The sequence below is a fragment of the Sinocyclocheilus rhinocerous genome, unplaced genomic scaffold (assembly GCF_001515625.1).
Source record: "Sinocyclocheilus rhinocerous isolate Xijiao unplaced genomic scaffold, SAMN03320098_v1.1 scaffold85, whole genome shotgun sequence".
Taxonomy (NCBI): Eukaryota; Metazoa; Chordata; class Actinopteri; order Cypriniformes; family Cyprinidae; genus Sinocyclocheilus; species Sinocyclocheilus rhinocerous.
This window is the reverse complement of record NW_015649998.1, coordinates 3,038,758-3,064,898: the sequence shown is the minus strand read 5'-3', so window position 1 is coordinate 3,064,898 and position 26,141 is coordinate 3,038,758. Positions and strand designations below refer to the sequence as shown.

At 35.8% G+C, this 26,141-nt stretch overlaps 1 protein-coding gene across 2 annotated transcripts in view; it reads right to left on the bottom strand.

Annotated features, from left to right (window-relative positions):
- Positions 1 to 26,141, bottom strand: part of LOC107711121 (carboxyl-terminal PDZ ligand of neuronal nitric oxide synthase protein-like) — a 133,827-nt gene that overhangs the window by 71,331 nt on the left and 36,355 nt on the right. For both annotated transcript variants that reach the window (XM_016516071.1, XM_016516070.1), the window contains 2 exons: positions 6,370 to 6,462; positions 5,246 to 5,304 (listed from right to left, as the gene is read on the bottom strand). In XM_016516071.1, the coding sequence (XP_016371557.1) occupies positions 5,246 to 5,304; positions 6,370 to 6,462 (152 nt within the window). The remainder of the gene's footprint in view (positions 1 to 5,245; positions 5,305 to 6,369; positions 6,463 to 26,141) is intronic.

Genomic DNA, 26,141 nt, shown 5'->3' with positions numbered 1-26,141 from the left:
GTCATCAGATGATCCATAACGGATGTTATTAACTGACGAACTTGGAACAGAGCATAAACACTGAAATACTGCTTAATCAGGTTAATGTGTGGGAGACATTAAATTAAACAAATAATAAAGTGAAACTGCATCACCACAGCAACACTCATTAAAGGAATAAAATGAATAGTCTCTCTGCTTTGTAACAAAGGAAGTCAAGCAGTAGAGGTATGGCTTACATGATAAGATGTTCTCCAACACCCACCCAATTATGGTCCACGGCTACAGCATGAGAATGAGAAGCTAATAAAATAGGTATTATGAAGGCATGAGATGGCATTTAGAATGAGCTCTTTTGAATTTTCATGTGCCATTTTAGCTGATGCTACAGTGGGAGGATCTGAGGAATAAGCTACTTTGGTGGTCTACATTCTGAAACTGCTCCCTTAAAGCATGAGGCCAATGCAGGCCTCAAAGGGTGAATATACAGACAGGATATGTGGCCGAGTGTGTGTTTTAGGACCACGAGGGTTGTTCCATAGGGCTGTTTGTCAAAGTATGTGCCAAGAAAACTGGATTATTCCCAAATTCTACAACATAAATCAGATAATTGTTTTTAATGATCACAACTTGGGTTAGGCCATTCACAAAAACATGTACTCACATATTGTTAACACTATTTTCCTTAGTACTAATAATAACAATAATAATAATTTATATAAAAGAGATGCAATTAATACTTTTATTCAGCAAGTATACATTAAATTGATCTTGAGTGACAGTGAAGTAAATAAATTAACTATTCAACTTCTTTGAATAGTTATAAAAACAAAATCACGGTTTCCACAACAATATTAAGCAGCACAACTGTTTTCAGCATTATATAATAACAAGAAATGTTTCCAAATTAGTATATTAGAATGATAGCTGTGCCATTACAGGAATAAAGACAGTTTTAAAATACATTAAAACATTAAACGGTTATTTTAATAGTTAATTTTAATAATTTAATGGTTATTTTAAATTCTAATATTTCACAATATTTGTTTTACTGTATTCTGTTTTACTGTATGTTTAATCAAATAAATGATGCATTGGTGAGCAAAGGACTTCTTTAAAAATATTTTTAAAATCTTTCAAACTGTAGTGACATTTACATTAAAAGAGCATTTCACCCAAACATAACCGCACATTTCAACTAGACAGGCAGTATAAAGGCAAAAAATGGTTTTACATTTGTTATGTTGAGACCTGAATTATATTGAGGGTTGGTTAAATTGTGCATGGAGCAAGATATGAAATTTCCTTCTGATGACAAAGACTCCCAAGGAATGCAAACTGGACAAAAACCTTGACATCACATAAAATCCTGTTGCACTAAGGTAAGCTCTTCAACGCTCCAGGAAATATTAAAACCTGCCACTGGGCATTCAGCTCTCCATTCAGTCCTCAGTGTTTGCTATAAAAACAGTGAATGTAGTCCTTGTTGTTCCGATCAGCCAGATTCTTATTTATAATTAAGACGGTTGACCTGATTCATATGCTGGTCTATTCTTTCAGCTGGCAATTAGCCACACACACACACACACACAATATGGATTAGGTGAACATTTCAAATCGGTAGACTCATAAACACATTGATCAGAGCCTGTAGGTACAAAAACCAGCCACTCATTATTTATTATCTTGAGATTATGTGCTTTTCGTCTAGTACATACTGTAATGTATTCTGCCTCTTGTGGGGACTGTGCGAAGTATTTCACCAATTATACTGGCGAAGGGAATGTGAGGATCTGGACGAACAATCATATCTATCCTGACATCTCCTAAAACCCAATTTCTTTACACAATAAGAGAGACTGCAACCAATCTGCAGTAAGAGAGATGCATTTGGGAGTATTGCATGCCTACCAACTCTGGAAACCTTGCATAAACATGAAGATGCCAGTATGTGAGGTATCCATCGTGATCGAGTTAGTTTTAATCACGGAGTCATGTATTACCGGCTGCTTGTGTGGATACTCTGGCACTAATGGGAGTGTATTCATAAAACACCACTAATGGTTTGTGTGTCCTCAACACACAAACAAATGCACATGTGCTCACACACATACCCTTGAGCAAGGACGATGGAGAAAGCTTTTCATATTCTAATGGGGACGCTGTGCTCACATGTTGCCTGGGAGATTAAGCATTCTGGGGCTTTTGCAGCAGTGCTGATGTAGATGTTGGCTATTGTATTGGACCAAACCCAACACTGTGATCCAGGAAAAATTAAGTGTTGATGAACAAAATTATTGCATGCCTTAATATTCCAGACTGATTTTTAACATCTGCTTATTAAGCAGACTTTAGTACTAAAATGTACTTATGGCTAGGTTTGATCACCAAACTATATGAACAGCAAAAGTGAACTGATGTTACAGGGAAGTTGCATTGCAATCACTGGAAAATTTTAAGAGTTAGGAAATTAATAATCATAAGACTGCTGCATATGGTTGTATACTAAATGATGTATACTGTGACAAAAGTCTGACACAAAACCAGCATGCTGAACAGGCATTTTTGTAGCTTAAGAAGTAGAGACTGGCGATAGCAACACTAAAGTCATGGGTTTGATTCCCATGTAATGAATGAGCATTATAAAGTCGCTCATCTGCCAAATGCATAAGAAAGTAATTAAAAAAAAAGTCAAAAGTAAAAATCCTAGATAAAATACTTGTATTGCAGGTGGCTGCAGTATTGTGGATACAAGAAAAAGATTGTATCTCAGCCATCAGGTCATGGGCTGTGAACCAGTCATGTTCGAAGCCTTTAGAGCTTTATAACATGCTCCTTGTCATCTTTTCACTTCAAGTCTCAGAAAACAGTCCTGTGGTTAGCATTGGGTGTAGTTTTTGTGACAATGCAGTTGTTCCCGCCAGCTTTGAATCAGCCTGATGCTTAGTACCGGGGCGTAAGTGCAAGCGAAGATTAATACTGATGACAGTGCGGTAGTCTTCTCATTTTTCATTAAGTCTGTCAGCGACTGGTAAATTGGGTCCTGCATCCTCCTCAGCTAGGCTTAGAGGAACACAGACATTGGCTGTGTATGAAATGGCTGTAAGGTAACAAAGACCTTGTCCGCTGTCCCAGCTATACGACAGCCACCACATGGGTTCAGACCATTTCTTTCTTTTGACTAATCCAAAGATTTGAACTCTAACCACAACATCTCATTATCCGGGCTTTGACAGACACAGTCGGCAAACAGCACGCACACTGATCTGCTCTGCAAAATTCACTTAGATTCTCCTTGAGAGACTCCAGAATGCATTACAATAAGGTTGCATTCAATACGCTGCAATACAATGAGTAGATTGTGCAATGTTCTTTGATTTTTTCCAATCTGCAAAACACTGGATGTCCTAATTTGCATAATCAAAAGACTAATCCCAGTGTTAATTGAGCCTCCCACTGTCTAATTACTTAAATGAAATGGAGTGCAATTAAATCTCTCAGTCTCATTCATTAAATTGTTCTGGTCAGCAACTGAAGCCTATTTACAATTTGAAGTCACATACTGTACGTCGATCTGACTTTGCATGTCATTTGGGTGTTTGACTTCTTTTATTATTATATGAAATGTAGCACATTAACAGTGGTTAGGCATGTGTGGCATTTGAGAGCCAGTCACTGCAAGTCTCATATTGTAGAGAAATACCGAAGATAATCACAGACTTTAAGGACTCATCTGTGCGGGGTGACATAGGTTGCTGCAAACTAGTCTGAGTTCAATGGAGAATTACAGCCTGAAAACAAAACATTAGTAACAGCAAAATCACATTGGCTACATTCACACAGCAGCAAAATATGTTTTTCTGTACCGTTTGGAGTGATAAACTAATTACGTTCATATAGAGCTCAGTTCTGAAAGCACATTTTTTTGTATCTCAAATGACTCAGCGGTCACAATCAAATTTTGTGAGACAGTTTTGTTTGCTTTGTGGGTTGTTTTCTTGTGGCCTATGTTCAAAGTTAAAGATGTCATTTATTTTCATCATTATTTAGACGTAAATAAAATCCTAAATTAAATCTTATAAAGTGCATCATAAAAAATCATATCTCTTCACAAAGACTTGAACTCAACCACTCAAATCATTTAGATTTGTTTTACGGTGACTTTATAAGCTTTTTTAAAATTTTGGTTACCTGGACTTCTAATGGAGGGACGGAAACCTCTCACGTTTTATTAAAAATACTGTAATTTGTGTTTTGAAGATGGGTTTGGAATGACATGAGGTTGAGTAAATGACAATTTTCACTGCTGGATGATCTATCCCTTTAAGGCTGCCACCTCTCTTAGGTTATGAAATTAAAGAAAATAGGAGTTTTATGAGTTTGTAGAGCAAGACAAAATGTTGCTTGGGCAGAGAAGGGAATCCAAGCAAAATAGCAAAGGCAAGACGGAAGGTGGAGAAAACAACTTTTGTTATGTAAAGATCACAATTTGAGATCTTTATTTTACAAATAGATATTTTAGATACAGATATTTAAAAGATATATTTTAAGTTTAAGGAATTACACATGGCCATGTTTAAATTTAAACAGTAGTAAAATATGGTTTTCTGCCTTGATTTGGGGTGCTAAACAAGAGAATGAAGCTGAGATCTTCATTTTACAAATATATATTTTAGATACAGATATTGTATAGACATATTCTAAAATAAATATGAAAGTACTGATGACTATTTAAATATTCACAAATTTTTACTGTGCGATTATGGTGTAAAATGCAGGGGAAAAAACTAAGATTGGGTGCAACAATTCTGTCTGACATGAATCTGTATGTAAATAAAAACTCATAAAAGAGGGGAAAAAACACCAACACTAAAATAACCAAAATACCCATCACTTCTATTATTATGGTCATTCCTTTCAAGTTAGAGGAGACGACTGACTTTAGTTGCCCATCCATTCAGACATAATTTGGTCATAACAGGCTGTTGTACAGACCTGAATCTGAGACTCACACTTGCTACTAAAATGGTTTTGTCAGTCTTAAACACTGACTGTGAACGCTGCCATTGTGAGTGTGAAGGTGATATATTTAGGTACACAGTTTAGGGGCAAACATGACACGATCATTTTATTCTCCTTTCCCACTGAAAGCCTCCCATTGGGAGCTGACTCACAGCATTACTCACTTACTTTCAGGACTGACAGCTACATTGGTCAAGTGCTGAATGCAGTTAAAATAAAAGAGATATTTTATGAAGCTCCTCACCTGTATATTGGGTCTTGCATCACCATCATCTTGCTTTCATCCCAGGTCCATTCTTTTTTCTGCAGGAAATGAAAGTGATCATTTCAGTTCACCACAAGCCAGGCTTTAATATATGATAATATATCCGAGGCAGAAGCTTGCTCTATCAATTTTCTCATTTAAGTTCCAGCTCCAAATTAAACCAAGAGATAAAGCACCTGTGTAAATCAATAATTTATGTTTAAATGAACAGCACGAGGCAACTTAAGATGCAGAAATTGCAGGGACTGACTGTACCCATTAACTTTGAGCTAAGCATCTTGCTAAAGGACAAAACCATCCTGGAAACCACCTTAAGGCAAAGTGTCTTGCCAAAGGGTGAACACAGCAGAGCAGGGCTGTGATAAAAATTTTATTCTCATCTAAACTAAAAAAAAAAAAAAAAACTCCAGGATCGAACCCTCAGTCTTTAAGCTTAAAGCTACTTGATGCTTATACTAGATCACTATCAACATCCCCATCTAAATTATGACCTGCAGTTATTGTTACTAAAAACGAGGTAGAATCTAAGCAGACCAACCATAGTAAACTGACACTGAATCTTGCCTCTAGATATGTTATGTAATATGTTCATATTGGAAGTCAACACTTACAATGAATCAATTTCTACTACAGCCTAATAAAACAATTTATGGCACAGTATTTTCATTCATAAAAGCCAATTATAGATCATTAAAAAGGTTCTCTAGTCTCAAACACAAGAAAATACTAATATAAAGTTCCTAGTGCATTTTATATGCATAATTTTTGTGCATTAAAAAAGGATTTTATTGCATAAAATTTGATGCAGCATAACACAAACATTCAGTTACAACTATTGCAAACAATATACTTCATACAGCAAAATTATTTGCCTGTAATAACTGAATTTTGTAGCATCTTTGTGCTGTTAAATGGTAACATTTGTGTGAAATTAATAAATAATAAATAAACAAAATGAATGAATGAATAAATATTTAACAAAAATAAATGAATGTTATAAATAAATACAAATAAATTAATGCATGCATGAATGAAAAAATATCATCTCCCCTTTAACAAATTAAACATATCATAACTAGTTTTAAACTAAACTTTTAGTTTACCTTTTTCTTTTTTCGCAGTGCTACTTTCACCCCGTCCACGGACACGATGATGTTGACTTTCTTCTTTTTGATATTCTTCACTTTAAATTCATACTGTAAAGAGGAGAGGAAAGATAGAGATCATTATGGGAAGAAATATCAATACAGAGTAATTATTTCTCCACCCTTCCAGGACACCCAAGGATACTTCTATTAATTCAATTCAATCCAAGACCCTATTTAAATAGAAATCATGCCGTCCTTCCTCTGCAAACATCAATAACTTCACCCTTTCTTATGCCCTTGCAGAGAACGAGCTCAAATGCCATTAACATTTCGACAAATGAAATGCAAGTTTGGAACTTTTAAATGAGCCAAGCGCTTATCAACAGTGTGGAAATCGGAAAGGGAACAGCAAAGCCTTTGAAGTGCATCTGGATAGAATCGAGTTCTCTGGCTTTCTCTATAGCTTCTCAGCTCTGAGTTAGTATGCAGCGCTCTTCCGCTATTCAGAGAGGCATTAGCCTGCTTAGAGATGTATGGATGAGGGTGTCGGTACAAACAAATGTGAGCAAACACTCTTACACAAGTAAACAAGAGTCTCCGCAGGGACAGCATGAAGAGCAGCAGCGTGTTCTCATTTTTCATTCCTACTCATGTACAGTATACAAATTCATAGGGACACACAATATTGTTAAAAAGTACACTAAGTTGCCATTGGGCCTTAATTAATACACAGAACGTCAAATTCTAGGCCTAAAATCTTTCAAAGCAACATGCTGAAATCTTTACACCATCAATACCACCACAGCATAGTCCTTCTAGCTGCTCTGCATCTTGTTTGTTCACTAGCTAATGTTATATAATAAGGAGAAAGTTTGCTCTTTATGCGTCTTCCTGCTTAGAGACATAAAAGAAAAAAGTCGATTCTACGTGACCCATTTTGGCAAACCACAATTCAGACCAGACACTGTCGTCACAAAGATGCAACATGTTTAAACCAAGATGCAAAATTCAGTGTAAAATAAATTAGATCAAATACAATATGAATATATATGAATCAAATACATGTAAATATCAGTAAATTATAAATAAACCATTAAAATAGTCTAATAAATATGAATACATGATGATTAATTTCTTCGCACACGAGACTGAATCAGATTCACTGAAAGCAGAATCAAACTTCTCAACTCTGTCAACATTAATGCAAAATTTAAAATCACAGGCAAAATCCAGTCATTTCAATAGGAATCCGTATGCATAGGAATTTTGCGTGAGTGCGAAAGATTTCCCCATGTATATGTTCGAGTTGATCATGCAAATTCATTATGCCAACCAAAATAAAGCTTCTTGGTTTGAAAGTGACTTCTGTGTGAACCGTGCTTCAAATGCGGCTTCACTATTGACAATGTTCTATGGAACTTTTTTGTCTGCAAAATTTCGCTGAAATATCACACCTTAAGCGCTCTAATACTCCCAATCCTACCATCACAGACTTTAGGAACCTCAATCATTGTGAAATTCACAATGTTGATTAATTAAAAAAAAACATGATATTGATTCAATATATCATGCAGCTATAAAGAATATAAAATTAATTCATGAAAACATGCATGGACAAGAGCAAGGAGAGAAATTATTAGCAGTAAACAAGCAAAAGCTGAAATGTCAGGGTGTAGAAAGAATCCCCCGCCCTACTTAATGATCTTTATTTTACAGGGCCAATCATCATTCAATATAATTTAAGGCTCAGCACAGCATAAAAAATATAAATAAAAAAACTTGAATAAAACAAAAGCACTAATATACAAGCTGCCAAGGCCGCCACGTGCACCTAGGTGTTAATACCAACCAGGTGACGGCACATGTTTACCTCTCTTTTCCATTTATACCCCCTCTCTGCAGTAATGCCTTCCTGTTTGTCTCATTTTAATTTAGTTTCTTTCAACCACCTGGAGCCCATTTCTTGTCTCTCAGCAGGTGCTGAGTGAAATTTCATCTAGTATTGACATACTGAGGTCAAAGAAGATAAAGACACTGCTGTCTGTAAGAGACGTATGAATTAAAGATTAAACCAAAAGATAAAACCATTTCACTAGATCCTGCCTAAAACAACTTTTGTGATTCAACTTTCCTTTTCAGGTTCTGACCATACAAAAAGAAATGAAAATATGACTGGTGTTTAATTCTGCAATGGTTACTTGAAAATAATCTTGTGTACTAAATACAGAAGAAAGAACTCAATTTGCTCAAGACGTGCATAACAGGCATGGCAAAAACTTGACACCAGTGTTGAAAACAGAACGAAGTTGAGACGTGCATACTCAAAGTCAAACAATGAAGAGCATTGAGCTTGTCTTGAATTCCTTTCTAAGCTGAACCTACAAGGTCACAGCAAAGTTCAAACAACCAGATGAGAAACCTAACCATGCTTTCAGAATGGTTTCAGAGACAAACCTGAACGTTTTACAAGGAGAACTGAGAAAAAAAAATGTATATCATACAAAATTTTATAAAATATGGCAGTGATTCCTGTACTGAATCATCAAAGAACCAAAAAAGCAACAAGCAAGAATACGAATCCTAAATCATTTGAGTCATGCAAAATAAGCACAGCACCACCAGTAGTATGATTTATGAACATATTCTTTTAATAAATTGTTCAAATGCACAAACTATGAATCCTTCACTAAAAGAACTGAATTGACCTGATGTAACCAGAGTAACCTCTCCGACTTGACAAAATGAAGCAGTTTGTTGATATGACAACATGCAGTTAAAAAGATACACAGTTGCACAGATACACCTTTCTAGACACGTATTACTTTTTAAACATTGTTCACTCAGGGATTATTAGACACATTTGTAAAAGAAATTGGACATAACTACAGCTTGTGAGCAACTTTTATTAGATCTATAACAATAATATCTAACAAAACATTTTGCGAAACCAGAAAGACTTTATGTGACTTTTAGGCCTGGTAAAAATAAATAAATAAAACTAAATTTCATAATATGTTTTTCAATGATTGTGGGAACACTGATATATTGTACACGACTGTTCAAAAGTTTGGGGTCGGTAAGATTTTTTAATGTTTTTGAAAGAAATCTCAAGCTCTCCATTGTTGCATTTATTTAATAAAAAATGCAGTAAAACAGTAATTGTTATGTATTATTACAGTGAGTTTAGTATAGTTGTTTTCTATTTTATTATATTTTAAAATGCTATTTATTACTCTGAGGTTTGTACATTTGCAGCCACTTCAGTGTCACATGATCCTTCAGAAATCACGCTAATATGCGAATTTAGTCAGAATAATCCCTTATTATTATCAACAGTTGTGGAAGCCATGATACATTTTTCTCAGGATTTTTCTGGGAAACACTAGTGTTAATCATAGAATGAATAGGTCTGAGGACTAAATTCTTTAATGAATTGTCTCTAATTACTCACTGAACTGCAGATGTCCGACTTGTGAAATCGGCTACACAAACAAAATCCTGTAGGAAACACTTTATCTTTCGAACAAAGTATTGTTCCTCAGACAAAAAGGTGATTCAAGTAGCCAGTGTTTATTATGGTTTACACTTACAGCTTGACTAAATAATATGGCAAGCACACAATCTACAGATCCCATTAGGCCTATATCCCTAAAGTCATGCTGATTCTGCTATAAAAATTAAGGGATCAAAATTGCTATTTTCTATTATAAACTTCACAGACACCAAGGACGCAATTCCTCTGCTGTGAGGCGGTGAAAATAATGCACAACTAACAGAGCAGAAGCCATTCATTTGATCTACAGCGCACCTTTAAAATGTCAGGCTCGTTTTGCTCATTGCAACAGCATTCACAATATCCTACGTCGGTCGCTTTTGAGAAATGGCATCTTTCAACAGAATGACATTCACACACTGTTGAGGCTAGATTAGGATTTTAGTAACCCTCCTGGGATCAGGGGATTCAGTGGAATACATTGGCAGCAATCTACAAATCAAATCCTGGGTCACTCGTGGCAGCTACATGAACGAACACAGGCTGGGGAAAAGACTTCCTTTATTACACTACTAAATCTGACACATTCATTCATTCTATCTTAACATGTAAGATTATGGGTTGATTATTGAGCCACCCTGAGAGGTATAGGGTGATCCATCATAATGACACCCTTCATCATAGGCGGCACTTTATTTTTGTCTTGTCGCCAGACAACAATACTTACATAGCAGACTTGATAGTCTGATCATGCATGTGGGTGAGACTGAAAATAATGCTGCATCAACTAATCACTAAAATTCGATCTTCAAGTCAATAATGAATCTCATAAACAATTAGTTTTTGCACCATGCATGGGAAACACATCTGGTGAAGGCCACTCTTTGACATTTCCGTTAATCTCAATGGCAGTTGCTCAGCTGGCGTACAACTCCTCAGAAGTATGCAGACTGCTTTCATTAATCCATTTGTACATAAATTGCTGCAGTCAAATCAATTTCCATAGAAACTTATTTTTTATACAATTTACACAGGAAGGTTTTGCTCTTGTTCATAAAACCAAAAAAATCTACAGTGGGAGGAATCCTATTTTACAGCATAATCAGTTTGATCTAATTTTCAAAGGAAATTACTTTTAGGAGTTGATTCTTTTAACAAACAATTCAAAATGACTCACAAACTCAGTTGTTACTGGTTTAAACCAGTCTGACGAATCCTTCACTGAATGAATTCACTGAATCTGTCAGAGCAGCTTCTGAAACAACATCTGACTCACAAGTTGTCAATACTTTCAGTTATGTCTGTTATGAAATTAAGTGTTTAAAATTTAAGAACAGTGTCACATCACTGTTCAGAAATCATTCTAATGATGATGATTTGGTGCTCAAGAACAATTTCTTTATCAAAGTCGACAGCTGCGTAATATTTTTTGTGGAAACCATGATACATCTTTTTCAAGGTTATGAATAGAAAATTCAAAAGAACAGCATTTATTAGAAATATGAATCTTCTGTAAATGTTTTTAATGTAAGTTTGATCAGTTTCAGGGCTCCAGACTGCGACCAAATGGTCGCATTTTGCGACCATTTTTTCTGCTGGTGCGAGTAAATTTTGTGCGCGGTCGCACTGGCGCGACCACCGTGTTGTTCAACTCGCGTTGCCATTTCTGTTGCATATGAGAAACATAAAACGGCAAACAAAACAAAAGCGCAACAAAATCCCGCTACTCATTTGAGCTGCGCAGCGCGGACCGTTTATCAGTGCAGACCGTTTATCAGCTCGGACCGTGACGCAAACAAACTAGTCAGAGCTCAAAACAGCTTTACTCAGGAACCAAATTTGATTTTGCGACGCTGTTACTGCACATTTGCAGATTGTATGTATATAACATAATGTAATAATATTTTAGTATTTTCCCATCTAGGTGGAAAAAAATTGTAATTTGTACTACTATCTGTTCAAAATAAATGAAAAGAAACCGAGCATAGTAGATTTTCCCCCCGTTGTACCGAGATTGTATCGAACCGAGGTACGTACCGAACCGTGACTTCTGTGTACCGTTCCACCCCTAATAAATAAATAAATAAATATATATATATACAGTGGGTACGGAAAGTATTCAGACCCCCTTAAATTTTTCACTCTTTGTTATATTGCAGCCATTTGCTAAAATCATTTAAGTTAATTTTTTTTCCTCATTAATGTACACACAGCACCCCATATTGACAGAAAAACACAGAATTGTTGACATTTTTGCAGATTTATTAAAAAAGAAAAACTGAAATATCTGAATACTTAGGACCATGTGATATTTCTGTTTTTCTTTTTTAATAAATCTGCAAAAATGTCAACAATTCTGTGATTTTCTGTCAATATGGGGTGCTGTGTGTACATTAATGAGGGAAAAAAATTAACTTAAATGATTTTAGCAAATGGCTGCAATATAACAAAGAGTGAAAAATTTAAGGGGGTCTGAATACTTTCCGTACCCACTGTATATATATATATATTTGTCATATATCTCTGAAATTAAAAGAATACTGCACATTGTAATCTCTATGAGTTAAGTCTATTTATTATCAAAGCACAAGTAATACAGTTAAAATGGGGAAAATATGTGAACGATTGCATTGCAGGTTGATTTAAGGTGTGCCCCTAAATTTTCTGCTTGTGCGCCTAAAAATTTTCAGTCAGGGGCTACAGTGCTCCTAGTAAAAATAGTTAGTCTGGAGCCCTGAGTTTAATACATCATTGCTGAATAAAACTATAAATTTCTTTCAAAAAATCTTACTGACCTCAGTCTGACAGGAGTAAATTTCAAATGGAGTAATTTGAAATGCGCTAAAAATCATTGAAACTTCCTATTTTGTAATAAATTAACAAAAAACATAAAATTATACAACACTGTAAACACAGAATAAGTCCAGAATATTATACAAGGTAAATAGTTTGTGCATTATATAAAAAAAAAACCATTAAAGTCAACGAAGGGCTTCAATCTATTCATTATAACAGATGTTCAAGGATGTTATAGATGCCTAAAAATATTGTGATATTGTGTGATGTAAAGGCTAATTCAGACAGGCTACATTATAACATTTCCACCAAGGTCACTCTGACAGTTCCTGGAAGGAAAAAATATAAATTAATGCACTCTGTACTTTCCAGGGTTACAAAAGTCACAACGTTCTATCTTGTGGCTCTTTACCACACCTCTTTTGATAGAGTTTTGCATTCTAGAGAGCGAGTGAGTCACAGGGCCGTCCGTATCTACAATCCTCCAGCAGCACAATGGGACAGACAACATGTCAGCATTAATCATCAGACATGGCGGATCTTGGTGACAATTTCTGCGGCTTATCAAAAAGTAGAGGCTCAAGAGAGAAGAAAAAAGTCTCAGAACAGACAGACCCTGCTGGAGAGAAGCACATCTGTCTTGGAAGTTTACGTAGACAACAGAAAAAAACTGAAAATCTGTCACGAATCTAATCATGAATCAATATCCAGATGATATACGACACCTACACTTCACTGCCACTGCTAAGGAAAAACTTTGACTTTGACTTTGACTTTCAACAAGCCTTTTTTCTATGATATCAAAAGACACGGACACACTCTGAATCAACATTTAGATTCATTCAGTGTCCATGGCTACACAAGATACTATCAAGGATGGCGTTCCCATAGCAACCAATAAAGATATCCTCAAGGCGTCCAGAAGGACAGCAAATTGTTGAAAATAAATTGATGAGTTCTGACAAACTGATCTTGAAATATTATCCCAGAGTAACCAACCTTTAGTCTAGCATTAACTTCCAGTGAGATATGGGAAACAAAATCAGTTTATTTCATCTGGAGTAAACCAAGTTTCATGGATTTGAAAAGATTCAGTTCTGAACGTCACAAAAGATCTGATTTCATTACGCTCTGAAATGAAAAGACAATAACGTCTAAGTAAAATGAAAAGCAGAAAATGATACACTGAACCTCTTTAGAATAAATGACATGATACTAAATTTTACATTTTCTATGCCACAAAAAAAGTTGCCGCCATAATTTTAGAGTGTTGTGGTTGCTAAGTGGTTTTGGGTGGTTGCTAGGGTATTGAGGATGATTGCTAGGTGTCTGTTTACTGGCCCAACTCAAAAGAGCCCACCAGTTTCTATGACACTCCGATCCTAACATAAAAAAATAATGTAACGCACTATCACACATAAAATGTATATGTATAAAACATGATCAGCAGTCCTTTAAAAGCATGAAAAGACTGGCTTCTGGCTCATAGCTACTTTCCCCTGAAAACGAGTGGAAGGGGGCACAATGACACACTGAGTACGTTTACATGGACAACAATAATCCGATTTTAACATGATTAAGACAATACTCTGATTAAGAATCTACCATGTAAACAGAGATTTTTGATTACCTTAATCTGGCTAAAGTCATACTCAAAGTAAACACAAATCGAATTAAGACATGTGGAGTATTCCTATTTTAGTCGCATTATTGATGTGCAGTGTAGACATGTACACACCTTAATCACACTGTTGTTGTCGTGTAGGACTTTTAGCCGCATTTTACGACAGGATACACACATGGCTTCAACAACGCCGTTGTCTGTTTGCACGTACAGCATGACAAATAATGAACTGAACTTGAAGCTTTCAGTAAATTCAAAATGAAACACCCAAAACTGTATATGGCATCATAACGAAGACGAACTATGTTTATGTGTAACATGTGTAACTCGTGTAAACAACTTAATCGTAATATTGTCTTATTCAGAATAAGGTAAATAATGAGATTACTGATGTCCATGTAAACGTAGTCAATGAGTCTGAACATTATAATTAGACTGGCTGTGAAGAGGCTCTCAGTATAAAAGCCCACTGGGGAATACAGCCTCTTCACATCCATACTTTTCTCTTTTTCTCCCTCTCACCACTGTCAGAGACCCACGAAGATGACACTGAGATAGAAAGCAAGCACAGCCTTGCTCCACAGCTGGAACTTACAGGTAAACGCTTGTTTCATTACAGGAGCAATGGCAGGCTGACCTACAAACATAAGCCCATTTCTCAAAGCGTAACGGGTGGAAAACACCTCACTCTCATTTCGTTCTACCCATTTCATCACTGTAGACAAATGACATTTAAGAAGCAATCCAAAACATCTAAGATGAATCTGTTCCTGAGAGTTAAGCGCCAAACGTAATCAAAGAAATCAGTTTGGCCTTGTAATTAAGTTACTGCACTAATATGTAAAAATCCAGAGGGTTTTTATGTATTAAAATGATCCTCATGCACACATTCTGGAATTGACAAAGCGGGACTTCAATTTAAAGCTCAAAGTGAGTAATTCTGCAATACTAGCATTAATGAAATCATGCAAGTTATATTCAGCTTTCCAGCACTACTCATTGTATGCCATTGGTCAAGCAAGCAGAGCTCACACCATCGGTCGAGCCAATGTTGTTGCGTTGAGATGCTCAAACAAATACGGTTCTCAAAGCACCAGAGAGCCACATTCTATACACGTTTTGATGAAATAAACTTTAAAAATTGCTTATCTGTAGTTGGAATACAATGATGCAATGGAATTTGTCAATGGGAAATATTTGATCAAAACAGCAAGGAAAAGAGAAACGAATTTGATTTATTTTGGCCAAATTAGTTTTGGATGGCTGAAATTTAATTACCAAAACTTTTGCAAACTTTTTCCTTTTGCTTTGGATTTTGTATTTTTTTAAAAATTAATTAATTTTAGTGCATCAGTTATTTTTTAAAAACATTTCTATTTTCTAATTATTTTAGCTCTAATTACATTTAATCTCAGTGGTAATTTAAACTAGAATTGGATCAGCATAGTCAACACCGTAAAAAGTATTTTTTAAAGTTGTAAATAAAACAACTTATTCGAGTCTATTTTACAAGAAAATACTATTTTAGTCTTTCTACTTAAAGGGGTCATATGATGCGATTCCGTGGACGAAGCGGAGTTCAGCCCGGGGTCGTCACATGTGGTTGCCGCAAGCCCACCGGACGCTCCTTCGTAGAATCCGCTGCCTCTGCTCACTCTAGCCCGGCCTCAGCTCACTCTATCCCGGCCTCAGCGCACGCTAAGCCGGGGCTTCCCCTCACGCTAGGCCGCTGTGTTTTTCGTTGTGAAAGCGAAACTACTTTGTTTGGTCTTCCAAAAGAGGACACGACTACAAATCAGTGGTTAAGTTGTATTTACAACACTGTTCCAGAACAGTTTAACCCAAATATCCAGATGTGTGCAGCACATTTTATGGAGGACTGTTTACTGATCCTGGGAGAGTAACGTTAGACTTAAAATGCCGGCAGTTCTGACTCACGTAAGTACGTTTTCATTTAAAGGATTTGCCACTGATGATTCAGTTTGGGGCAGTAAAGTAGCACTTGTTGTTTGTAATTTCTCTGATCACAAATGCAGAGAGAGTTTTATGTTTACGCGGCGCGATGCAATGCAACGCAACGCGTAAAAAGACAGTATAAGTCATTATAATCAGTAATTATGTCCCCACTGGATGCAACAAATGCCTCGTTTGTAATGGGTTTTAATGTTTTCGTCTCGTCGCTCCGGCCGGGACACGGCATCAACAGTATGTGAGGGGCGTAACATTTCCGTCTCACGCTTGAGGTATTCGGCCAATCACAACGCATTGGATAGCTGGCCAATAACAAGACACCTCGCTATTTCAGAACGATGAGCTTTGTAAAAATCGACGCGTTTCAAAAAGGCGGGGCATAGAGGAGAAACAATAATGTACAGTATGTGGAAAATAATGTGTTTTTTTTTTTACTTTAAACCGCATAAACACATTTCATTACACCAAATACACAAAATAATGTTCTTTTTAGCAGCATCATATGACCCCTTTAAAAAAATTTCTAGGGCTGCCCTCGACTAAAGATTATTCTGGTTGACTAGTAGTCATTCATTTTAAGTATTAGTGGACTAATCGCACATTTATTAATGAAACATTTAAATCATAATAATGAGCCTTTAATTGTCTTCATAGCCTAATAAGCGCTCAAGCGCATGCATAAAGCTTTCAACAGCACACTGGCAAAAGAAATGATTATGAATGTGTCAGGATAAACAGTAAGGAGGCTGCATTAACATTTTAATAATTTGTTGATAAAGTAGTGCTTTCTTTGTTTTCGGCTTAAGAGATGAATTCGGTGGCACTGACTCCTCTCCGCAGTAGGCTAGTGGATGCGCCGTGTGTGTGTGTGTGTGTAAAACAGTATATCAGTCTGGCGAGTAAACAAAAAATTTACTAGCCAATGGCGATTATATTGCAAAGGTGTGCGTAGAGGGTTGTGAAAGTAGACATTTCAATCTCTATAGATATATTTTTAATCTCTGTATAAAGGCAAATATACACGTATATAGTTTACAGTTCCTTCTTTTTTTTTGACGCACAAGTTCACAGAGAACGAAGACGGCAGAAAGCACATCCTGTTTGCTTATTTTACAAAAGCACAAGTTTTGTTGAGTCTTTACAGATTCGAAAGATGTATTACTCTTATCTGTATTACCAGAAATGACAGAGTATTTTAAAGGGCTCCAATTATGCCCCTTTTTACAAGATGTAATATTGGTCTTGGGTGTCCCTAGAATGTGTCTGTTGAAAATGGAGGACCGTGTACAACCAAACACAACTCGCTGAGGGCGGAAACTAATGCAGGGCTCTCAGTAAAATCCCATGGGCGGAGCCTAAGCAATGTGACATCATATTGCTTTGAGAATCAAAACGGCATGCCTATTGAGACTGCTTTGGTTTAATAGAACTAAAAAATAAGGAGTGGGTGGATTTTTATCATTGTAGGGTGGTTGTGTTCACACACTGCCAACACACATTTGTCCAAACACCATGTAAAAGTGGGTTTTGCATAATAGGTACCCTTTAAGAGCAAGTGACTGTGTGACCCTTACCACTTCCTGTGGATTTTTTTTTTTCTGCGACTAAGCAACTTATAAAATTTTGGTCGACGAAGCCTATTCTCATCGACTATTAGGGGGCAGCCCTAGAAATTTCATTCAATTCCTCAGCATCTCTCACACACTTTGCTTCCTGACGACCTACTGTCCTATCTAAATAAAAGGCATTAAACACCAAATTAATTGCAAAATTAATTACTAGCAATTTCTGAGTGAAAATGTTTCTATACCATTTTCTCACCCTAATGTGTCACCGAATAACTGACTAGCCGATTAGACAGGCTGGTAAGTCAAATATGTTTTTGAGAAGCAGCTTCTCAGAGCGTTCTGATAAGTTTTGTCTCTTAATTTACAGTATCTCCTTTAAAAGCACCAATGTTTTCCATACTCTTTGAAGGAAGCATTTGCTACCATTTCTTTCAAGATAGCAGTGAGTCAACTGTGGTAAATAACAGAAAAATAAAGAACAGACAGTGAATGCGTATTTGCGTGGTCGGGATGCTATTATTGAGAGTAAACAAGTCTCATAATGGACATTGGTTGAAAGCAAACACTAACTGCCAGTCTGTTACACACGCACACAAATATTTTGGCATCATGAGGGTTCTGTCTTTAGTTAAACAAGTCAAAAATGCATAGAAGCATCATGTACAAATAAACTAAACTGAATGCAATAATTTAAGGGCACTTTGTGCACCGTTTTGTGCTGGAAAAATTGATTGCTGTCATTGCTGAAAACAAAGGGCTGGCAAAGCCTCTGAATAAACCTGTGGAAAGTTGAATATACGTGGCAAGAGGAAGTACCGCAGCCCTCACACCCCTTCCTTTAAGGAAAATCAGAGAAACAGTCTCTGACAGGTAGGCAGAGATGAGATTTAGCCGCAGTGCTGTGAATCACTACTTCTGTGAGAAAAACAAGATGAATCTTCTAAGACCACAGGAAACTGAAATGACTGTATAATGAGCTATGACTGAATCAAGTTCCCCACTATTTCTTGACTCTGAATATGAAAAAAATTTAATGACGCACGAGCGAGGGTCTCAAAACAAACAGCAAGGCCAATAAATGTTACAAAGCAGAAAGCAAAACTAGGAATGCACAATATGCTCTGCACTATAAGAGATATTGGCCCTTTCCTGGCTTGAAAAATAATTAATTCTTCATACTTTTTACAAGGTGGGGATGTTGTGCACGATTTTTTTTAATGTTACATTTTTGGCTTTAGCCTATGCCCAATGCACCCGTCGATCATCCTGCAGGTGTGCAGGGTTAATTGTTTGTTTACTGATTTATCATTATTTTTTTAATCATATCAGCCAATAATGAATATTTAATTGTGCATATAGATTACCTTTACTTTTTAAGTTAAACTTTAAAAACACTAATAATTGTAAATGTGATTGTAAAAAAACTATTAAAATTAATTTTTTATAATTGTACATATTAAAGCTGTAATGCATAAACTCATAGCATTTAAAAAGGCTGATTTTAGTCTTTTAGTCTTTTATTTTTAAATTTATCTAATTTTGAACTTTATTTATTTTTAGATTTCTGTCCCTCTATTGAAAGTCCATTCCACCAAAACTTTGACACTTTTATTCACATATAAACATTTATCAGTGTACAAATAGTAAACAGAAGCTCAAACGTATTTGCTTGACCTTGAAAAGGGTCATATGATGTTGCTAAAAAGAACATTATTTTGTGTATTTGGTGTAATGAAATGTGTTTATGCGGTTTAAGGTTCAAAAAACACATTATTTTCCACATACTGTACATTATTGCTTTACAGATCTTCTTTATGCACCAAGAGCTTGTAACACTCCAAAGAGAAAGGAAAAATTGAAATCGCATCATATGACCTCTTTAATAGCCGTTTGTTTACAGTTAATGGCCAGAACATGAAAATAATTTCCAGCTTATTAGTATTGGCCAGAATTTATATTATGACTTTATATTTGTCAATGCATCACAAAACAAGTCCATCAAATATAGCCTTCATTTCAGTACAGAATAACAAAAGACCAAATAAATTCAGTTCAAAATCAGCAACAAAACAACTAGGACAACAGAGTAATTAGAATTAAAACTTGGTAACCATGAACTTAGGACTGGTGCCGGTGCTTTTTTTGGCCATTCAGTGTTCTTGTAAAAAAAACTAACTAACAATAATACTGATAAGATATTATTATTATTATTATTATCATTATTATTTGTGCGCCTTCACACTAGATACGCCAAATACACAAACACAGGTGCGCTGCGCATCCATTGAGATGAACTGAAAAATATCACAGATCGCTTGATGGAGAGTGAAACTCTGAAGCGCTCAGTCAGAGTGTTCTGTGAGTGAAAATATATCTGTGCTAATACTCAGCCTCCAACTCACACACTGGCGAGTAAAATCTGAGAATTTATTAGCCATTGGCTAATATTAGACATCATTTAGTCGCCCAGAGTGAAGATTTAGTCGCATATGCGAGTGATTTACTCGCAATGTAGAGGGTTGAGCATACAAACCGGCATATCATGACAATACTCCAATGATAAATAACTTTTTTGTTCAATGTGCAATGCAACAAAATTGAGTGCACGACTTCTGCTTACATCTCACATTCATAACACTCTAAAAATAAATTCATAAGTGGGCTTGCCGCTCCTGATAATTTTTCAGATTTTACACGAGACCCATATGGATGAAATCCCTCTTATAAACAAAGCTCGACCTTTTATTGTTTAAATAGGCCCTAGATCAGCATAACAGCCCTTCATTGCATAGCCAATTAAAAGCTGCTTGAGAGCCAGAGGGATTTCTCCTTGTGTGGGAGTCGTAATGCACACCAGATTTTGACCATGGTTGTGCAGAACAAACACAATCTTGCTCTAGGCATAATCTCTTAAATGCTCTCTGCCTTAAAACATATGAAATCTTACCATTTTTTTCTCTGACCTTGCTCTCACGTCTGCTATCTATATAAACAGAATGGCCATCACACTTCCTTCAGATAGCCTCCTCGGCTGAATGAGTTCTCAATTTGAGCATCTATGAATATATAGTGCCTTCAATTTCCACTGAAAGGGAGATGAAGTGTTATTTGGGAGACAAAACACATAAGGTTCTTTTGTTATGCATTTTAAAATTGCTATGTAATAAAGCAGATGAGATCACTTCAGGAAAGTGCTCACTTTCAGCTTTATATCGCGCAACCAATAATCTAGTGGCATATTTCTTGCTAAATGTTATTATTGTCTCCCTGTTTTCATGCTATGATAATGCTCTATCATATAAAAAAATATTATTATTATTATTTTAATTAAACAACTTGGTTATAACAGCAGTCCGACATGGACAGAACAACATACATTATGTCTCAAAATAGACATGCAGCTGTCTATTATTCCTTGTATGTTTTCCAATTCAATGTGTTTGTGTCAAATACTGAAATATTGGTATTGTGACAACAGCTGTATGATCGCTGAGTGGTATAAGGCAGAATAAATAAATCTGGCCTTCAGCAGAAAGGTTGTGAGTGTCTCCACGGCCATTATTAGTGTGGAGTCTGGATGGCTATTGGCAGTCTGCTTACTGCAATTCATAAAGTTAGCAAGGGCCCGTCAACGCTACAGCTCCACATTTCTGCTGTGAAATCAAATCCAACACTTAAAACCACGAAAACCAGGGGGATAAATTGTGGGAATGAAACTGATGACCACAGCATTCCCCGTCCCTCTGGGTTCAGAGAAACTGGAGTTTTTATTATTGAAGCTGACCGGCCTCACTTGCAAGCTTATCTGTCTTAAAGAGAGATATATCAAAAGGGTCTCATAGGAAACACAAAGGCAGGACAAAATCTTGGAAGAAATCTTTCTCTCATGTTAAGGGTTTGGCTGCTAAAATCTGAACTGACAATGGAAACTGATAAATACTATGGTTTGGGTACAAATTTCTTTGATTTCCTTTGAGCTGTCAATGATGTGATAAAGCTACAGGCAGACGGTCTTATCTAGGGGTGTGCATGAATAGTCGAACATTCGGTCTGAAATTATTATTCGAATAATAAAAACACTATTCGAATTTTACTATGTGTTGATTTGCTGGCCGTAAATGCAGGGAATCCATGATAAATCCTAAGCAGTTATAACTAAATGCACTGGGTGGCGCTGTGGAGCGTGTTAACAAGTTGATAGTATTTGATCACAGAATGTCGTCATCTGCCTCGCGAAGTTTGGATTTACTTTGATCTAAATGATCTTACTAAATGATCTGACAAAATGTAATTACTTCTGATCAAATTAATTAGTGAAACTGATTTATTATAATATCACCACCACAATGAGAAATCACATGAAATCCAAACACAGTCGACTGAGGAAAGACAGTTGTCCATTACTGCATTCACGACTGCAGGTAAGCGCAGCTGTACTCCGATTGAGCCGAGAAGAGAGCTACATATATAAATAATTAAAAATAACGTCTTTCTCATTAAACCTCATTTAAATAAACTAATATTTGAATATTCGTTTTATATGAGCCCAAATATTCGAATGCAAAATTGTTGGGAAAATGCCCATCCCTAGTCTTATCCACTATGTGCCAGCCAACGTTCTGTACTGTAATTGGCACAGTCTGCTTGATTTTTCCGTTTGCTCTGCTTGATCTTGAAAGCTTTTTTTTAATGTATTTTTTTTGTTGTTGTTTACACAGGTTTTCAACCAAAATAAAACTTTGTGATATAACGTAATAGACTCGAACCCGCAACCTTTCGGTTACGAGTCCGACTCTCTAACCATTAGGCCACGACTTCCCTCAATTGTGTGAATGAATCATTATTTTGTTAAAATAATTTTCTATTTTGTTATAGTATTCTTCATTTATAGTTAACAACTGAATTAAGTGACACAGAACGACTAAAAACCTGACAAATCTGAGCAAATCGGGGCTGAAAGACTGAAGAGTATCCCGAAAATAATTTTATTATCCATCATTTCAAAATCAATAATGGAATGAAGCCAAACATGGAAAAGAGGAAAAAAAGTCTAAGTCAAATCAAATAACTTTTCTCCATGTAAAAAATTATCCAGATACCAGTATGTTTCTGGTCTAAAGCAACTTTTTTTTTCTCCCCACAGAGCACTCCTGGCTATGTGAGCCAACATCAAAATGGTGTCATTTAGAATGGATGGAGAGTGATCTCTTATAAAGTGTCTTGTTAAATATTTTAGTAAAGAGTCAGCAACAGACATCTGTCAAAAAGGAAAAACCAGAGGGCTCATTTCTCTATGAAATATAAACAGATTGGTATGAAGAGTATCTAACATTCAGGTGTCATCATCATCATCATGTGGTTTGGCAGACTACAAATATTCGGATAACACAAGGTGATGCTTTGCATATAACATTCTGCAATTTCACATTGCAAACAGATTGCGCAGTTGGTGCAAATGCTATGAATGCTATATGCTATGTGAACTAGAATACCAATTCTAAAACACATCTGAACTTAAAGCAGTGCCTTTAATAGTAGTGACCAGCTGTTGTTTAATTTTCTTGACTTGGAAAAAATGCTAATGATAATAATTCTCTAAATAAACAGTTTAATCACTCAATCACACATCTTGGTGCACTTAATTTTCAAGTATCACTCAATTAAAGATCTTCTAGCAGGCCAATAATAGCAGATTGAAAACCTCATCAGAAACACTCTGTCAAGATAATTTGTTTGTAATTGAGAAGGAGTGATTGGAGACTGGCCTCCTTCACTCCACTCGAATAAAGCTGCCAATACAGATTTAAGAGATAAGTAAGAACGTAAGAGTTAAGAACCTCATTCACAAATGATTAGAAGATGTGTATGTATTTTGTATGCAAACAGACAAGGTTCTAAGGTAAGGTGTATATGCACATGAATTTATATCTTTTTCTATTTTTGTACTATTTTTATGGATATTTGGACTTTTAATGCATAGAGTAAATATTATAAATATTTTTGTTTTCCAAAGATGAATCAATGTCTTGTGGGTTTTGGAATGACATGATGCATAAATGACTAAATTGTATTATTTGTGTAAACAAAAAATATTTAAATATTGTGTGTCTTTGATATGTTTTTTTAAAGATATTATAAGATATAGTACAAAAGATTATTCATTACAATAAATTATTCTTTTGATTTTTAAGTAACATTTTTATTTCGGACAACAAAAAAGAAAGTAGTAAGATTTGTAGGGTCATATATATATATGTGTGTGTGTGTGTGTGGTTTCTAAATCTTAGCTTAATTTAATTAATTTAATCAAATTTGAACATTGGCTCACACTATTTCACTTAACTGGACCTTTAAAGCGACAAACTTTTATTGGCAAAACCCCAGAGGTGGTAAACTCCTTTAAGAAGCTACTAGTTGCCACTGACATTTTTCAATGGCGTTACACTATCATCCAGTCGTCCTCATCTCCCTCGTCCTACTTCTCCCCTAAACAGAGCCCTGACAGTGCACAACAGACGAAGCATGAAGATATGCAAGCCTCTGAATGGAAGCCATGTAATTGGAGCGTTTTCAAAGCCCCCGATGCTGTGAGTGAGTAACACTATCAAAGAAGTTGTATCAAAGAAGTCAGCAGGCAGGATTTACCCCGCTGCAAACGGATGAAGCAGCTCTCTTGACACTCAGCCAGTGTTAAGAGCCACCGCTATCTCAATGTTAAATATACGCACATTTTCTGTAAGGCTCAGCATACATCTCAGTTTCCTTCGAAAGTCACTGAAACAGTAAATTACGAAAAAACAAGCTAAGCCATTATATGAAACGAGTAAAAGTCACCAAGATAAGTTTCAGTGATACAGATACTAAACTTGCAGCTGTAACATGTGAGAAGCATTAATTGAAAACCTAATATTGCAAAATGTAATTCAAGTTCAAGAGACTTCGCCGTGACTCTGGAATGAGAGAGTATTTCATGTGCGGTTGAACAGAGGTCCTTTCGGAGGAAACCATACAGATTTGCTGAATAAATGCTCTACTCGAGAGGCATGATGTTTCTGCCTTGAGAGTTAATCAAAAGAGGCTTGAGCTGCTCCACACTGTTCTCTATAACTCCTACTGTTATTCTACAGACTTTTGTGAGGTTTCCATGGTTACTCCCCATTTCCCATTATAATCATCTAGATTTCAATACCTCCTGAACCCTGTAAACACAAAATATCAAACAGAGAAACCATTAGAGGAAATTTGTATTTGCGTAAGTTTCCCATGTATGCATTTGTGGGTTTTCATAAATGCTCATTAGATGTACAGTACACTGCTCACAAAAACACAATTTATCTAAAAGGAGAAGAAATGGTTGGTGCCTATGCAATACAGCACAATTACAAGAGAACAATGGCTATGACGCATTCTTTTGAGTTTATGAAGCCAGTTCAACAACAAACAAACAAAAAAGACATTGAAACAAAGTTATTATTGTTGACCAAAAACCATTAATAAAAAATAAATAAATAAAACTGAAAAAAAAAAAAACATTTGAAAAACATTAACTAAAATAAAGTACAAAAAACCAAAAAAGACAAAAAAAAAAAAATGAAAACGCTTAAATTAAAATTAAAACTCAGTATATAATAAAAATATTCAAAATATTAATAAAAACTAAAATAGTATATCAATGACACTAAAATCACACTGATATGAAATAATTGTTTTTACAATGCTCTTTTAAGTAAAATGGACCAAAAAACAAATAATAATAATAATAATTTTTATAAACAATCTTCTCTATAAAGACTTTAGTTTTCAAACAGGGTATAAGTCATCAATAAATTAACCATTACTATAAACTTATGTATTAGGCAATGGCATGTTGTATGCCATATGGTGGGTTCTGCAGCTGTATTTCAGTGTCATTTATACCAGAAGTCTCTACAGTGGCTTAATTAGAGTTTCACTGTGTTTTATATATTTCACTGTATTATATATTATGCTAACAGCCTGTTATTGATGCAGTTAATGCTGCGTATAGATAACATTTTAATGAATTTCTTTCTTGTTTGGTCACAGACTAACTTGGAGCATGACGTGTGCAGCCGGCTGACCACCCTGCAGGAAGGCCTCATCCCAAAGAAGAGAGCTGGAGCTGACGATGACCTGCACCACATCAATGAGCTCATACAGGTTATTATCTCAACAAAACCTACCTATGGTGGACCAGTAGTGCACAACACAACAAAATCTCCACAACACAATGGAAACAAGCCGCAACACAATTAAATTAGTACAATACAACAGAAACAAGCCGCAACACAACAAAATCTCCACAACACAATGGAAA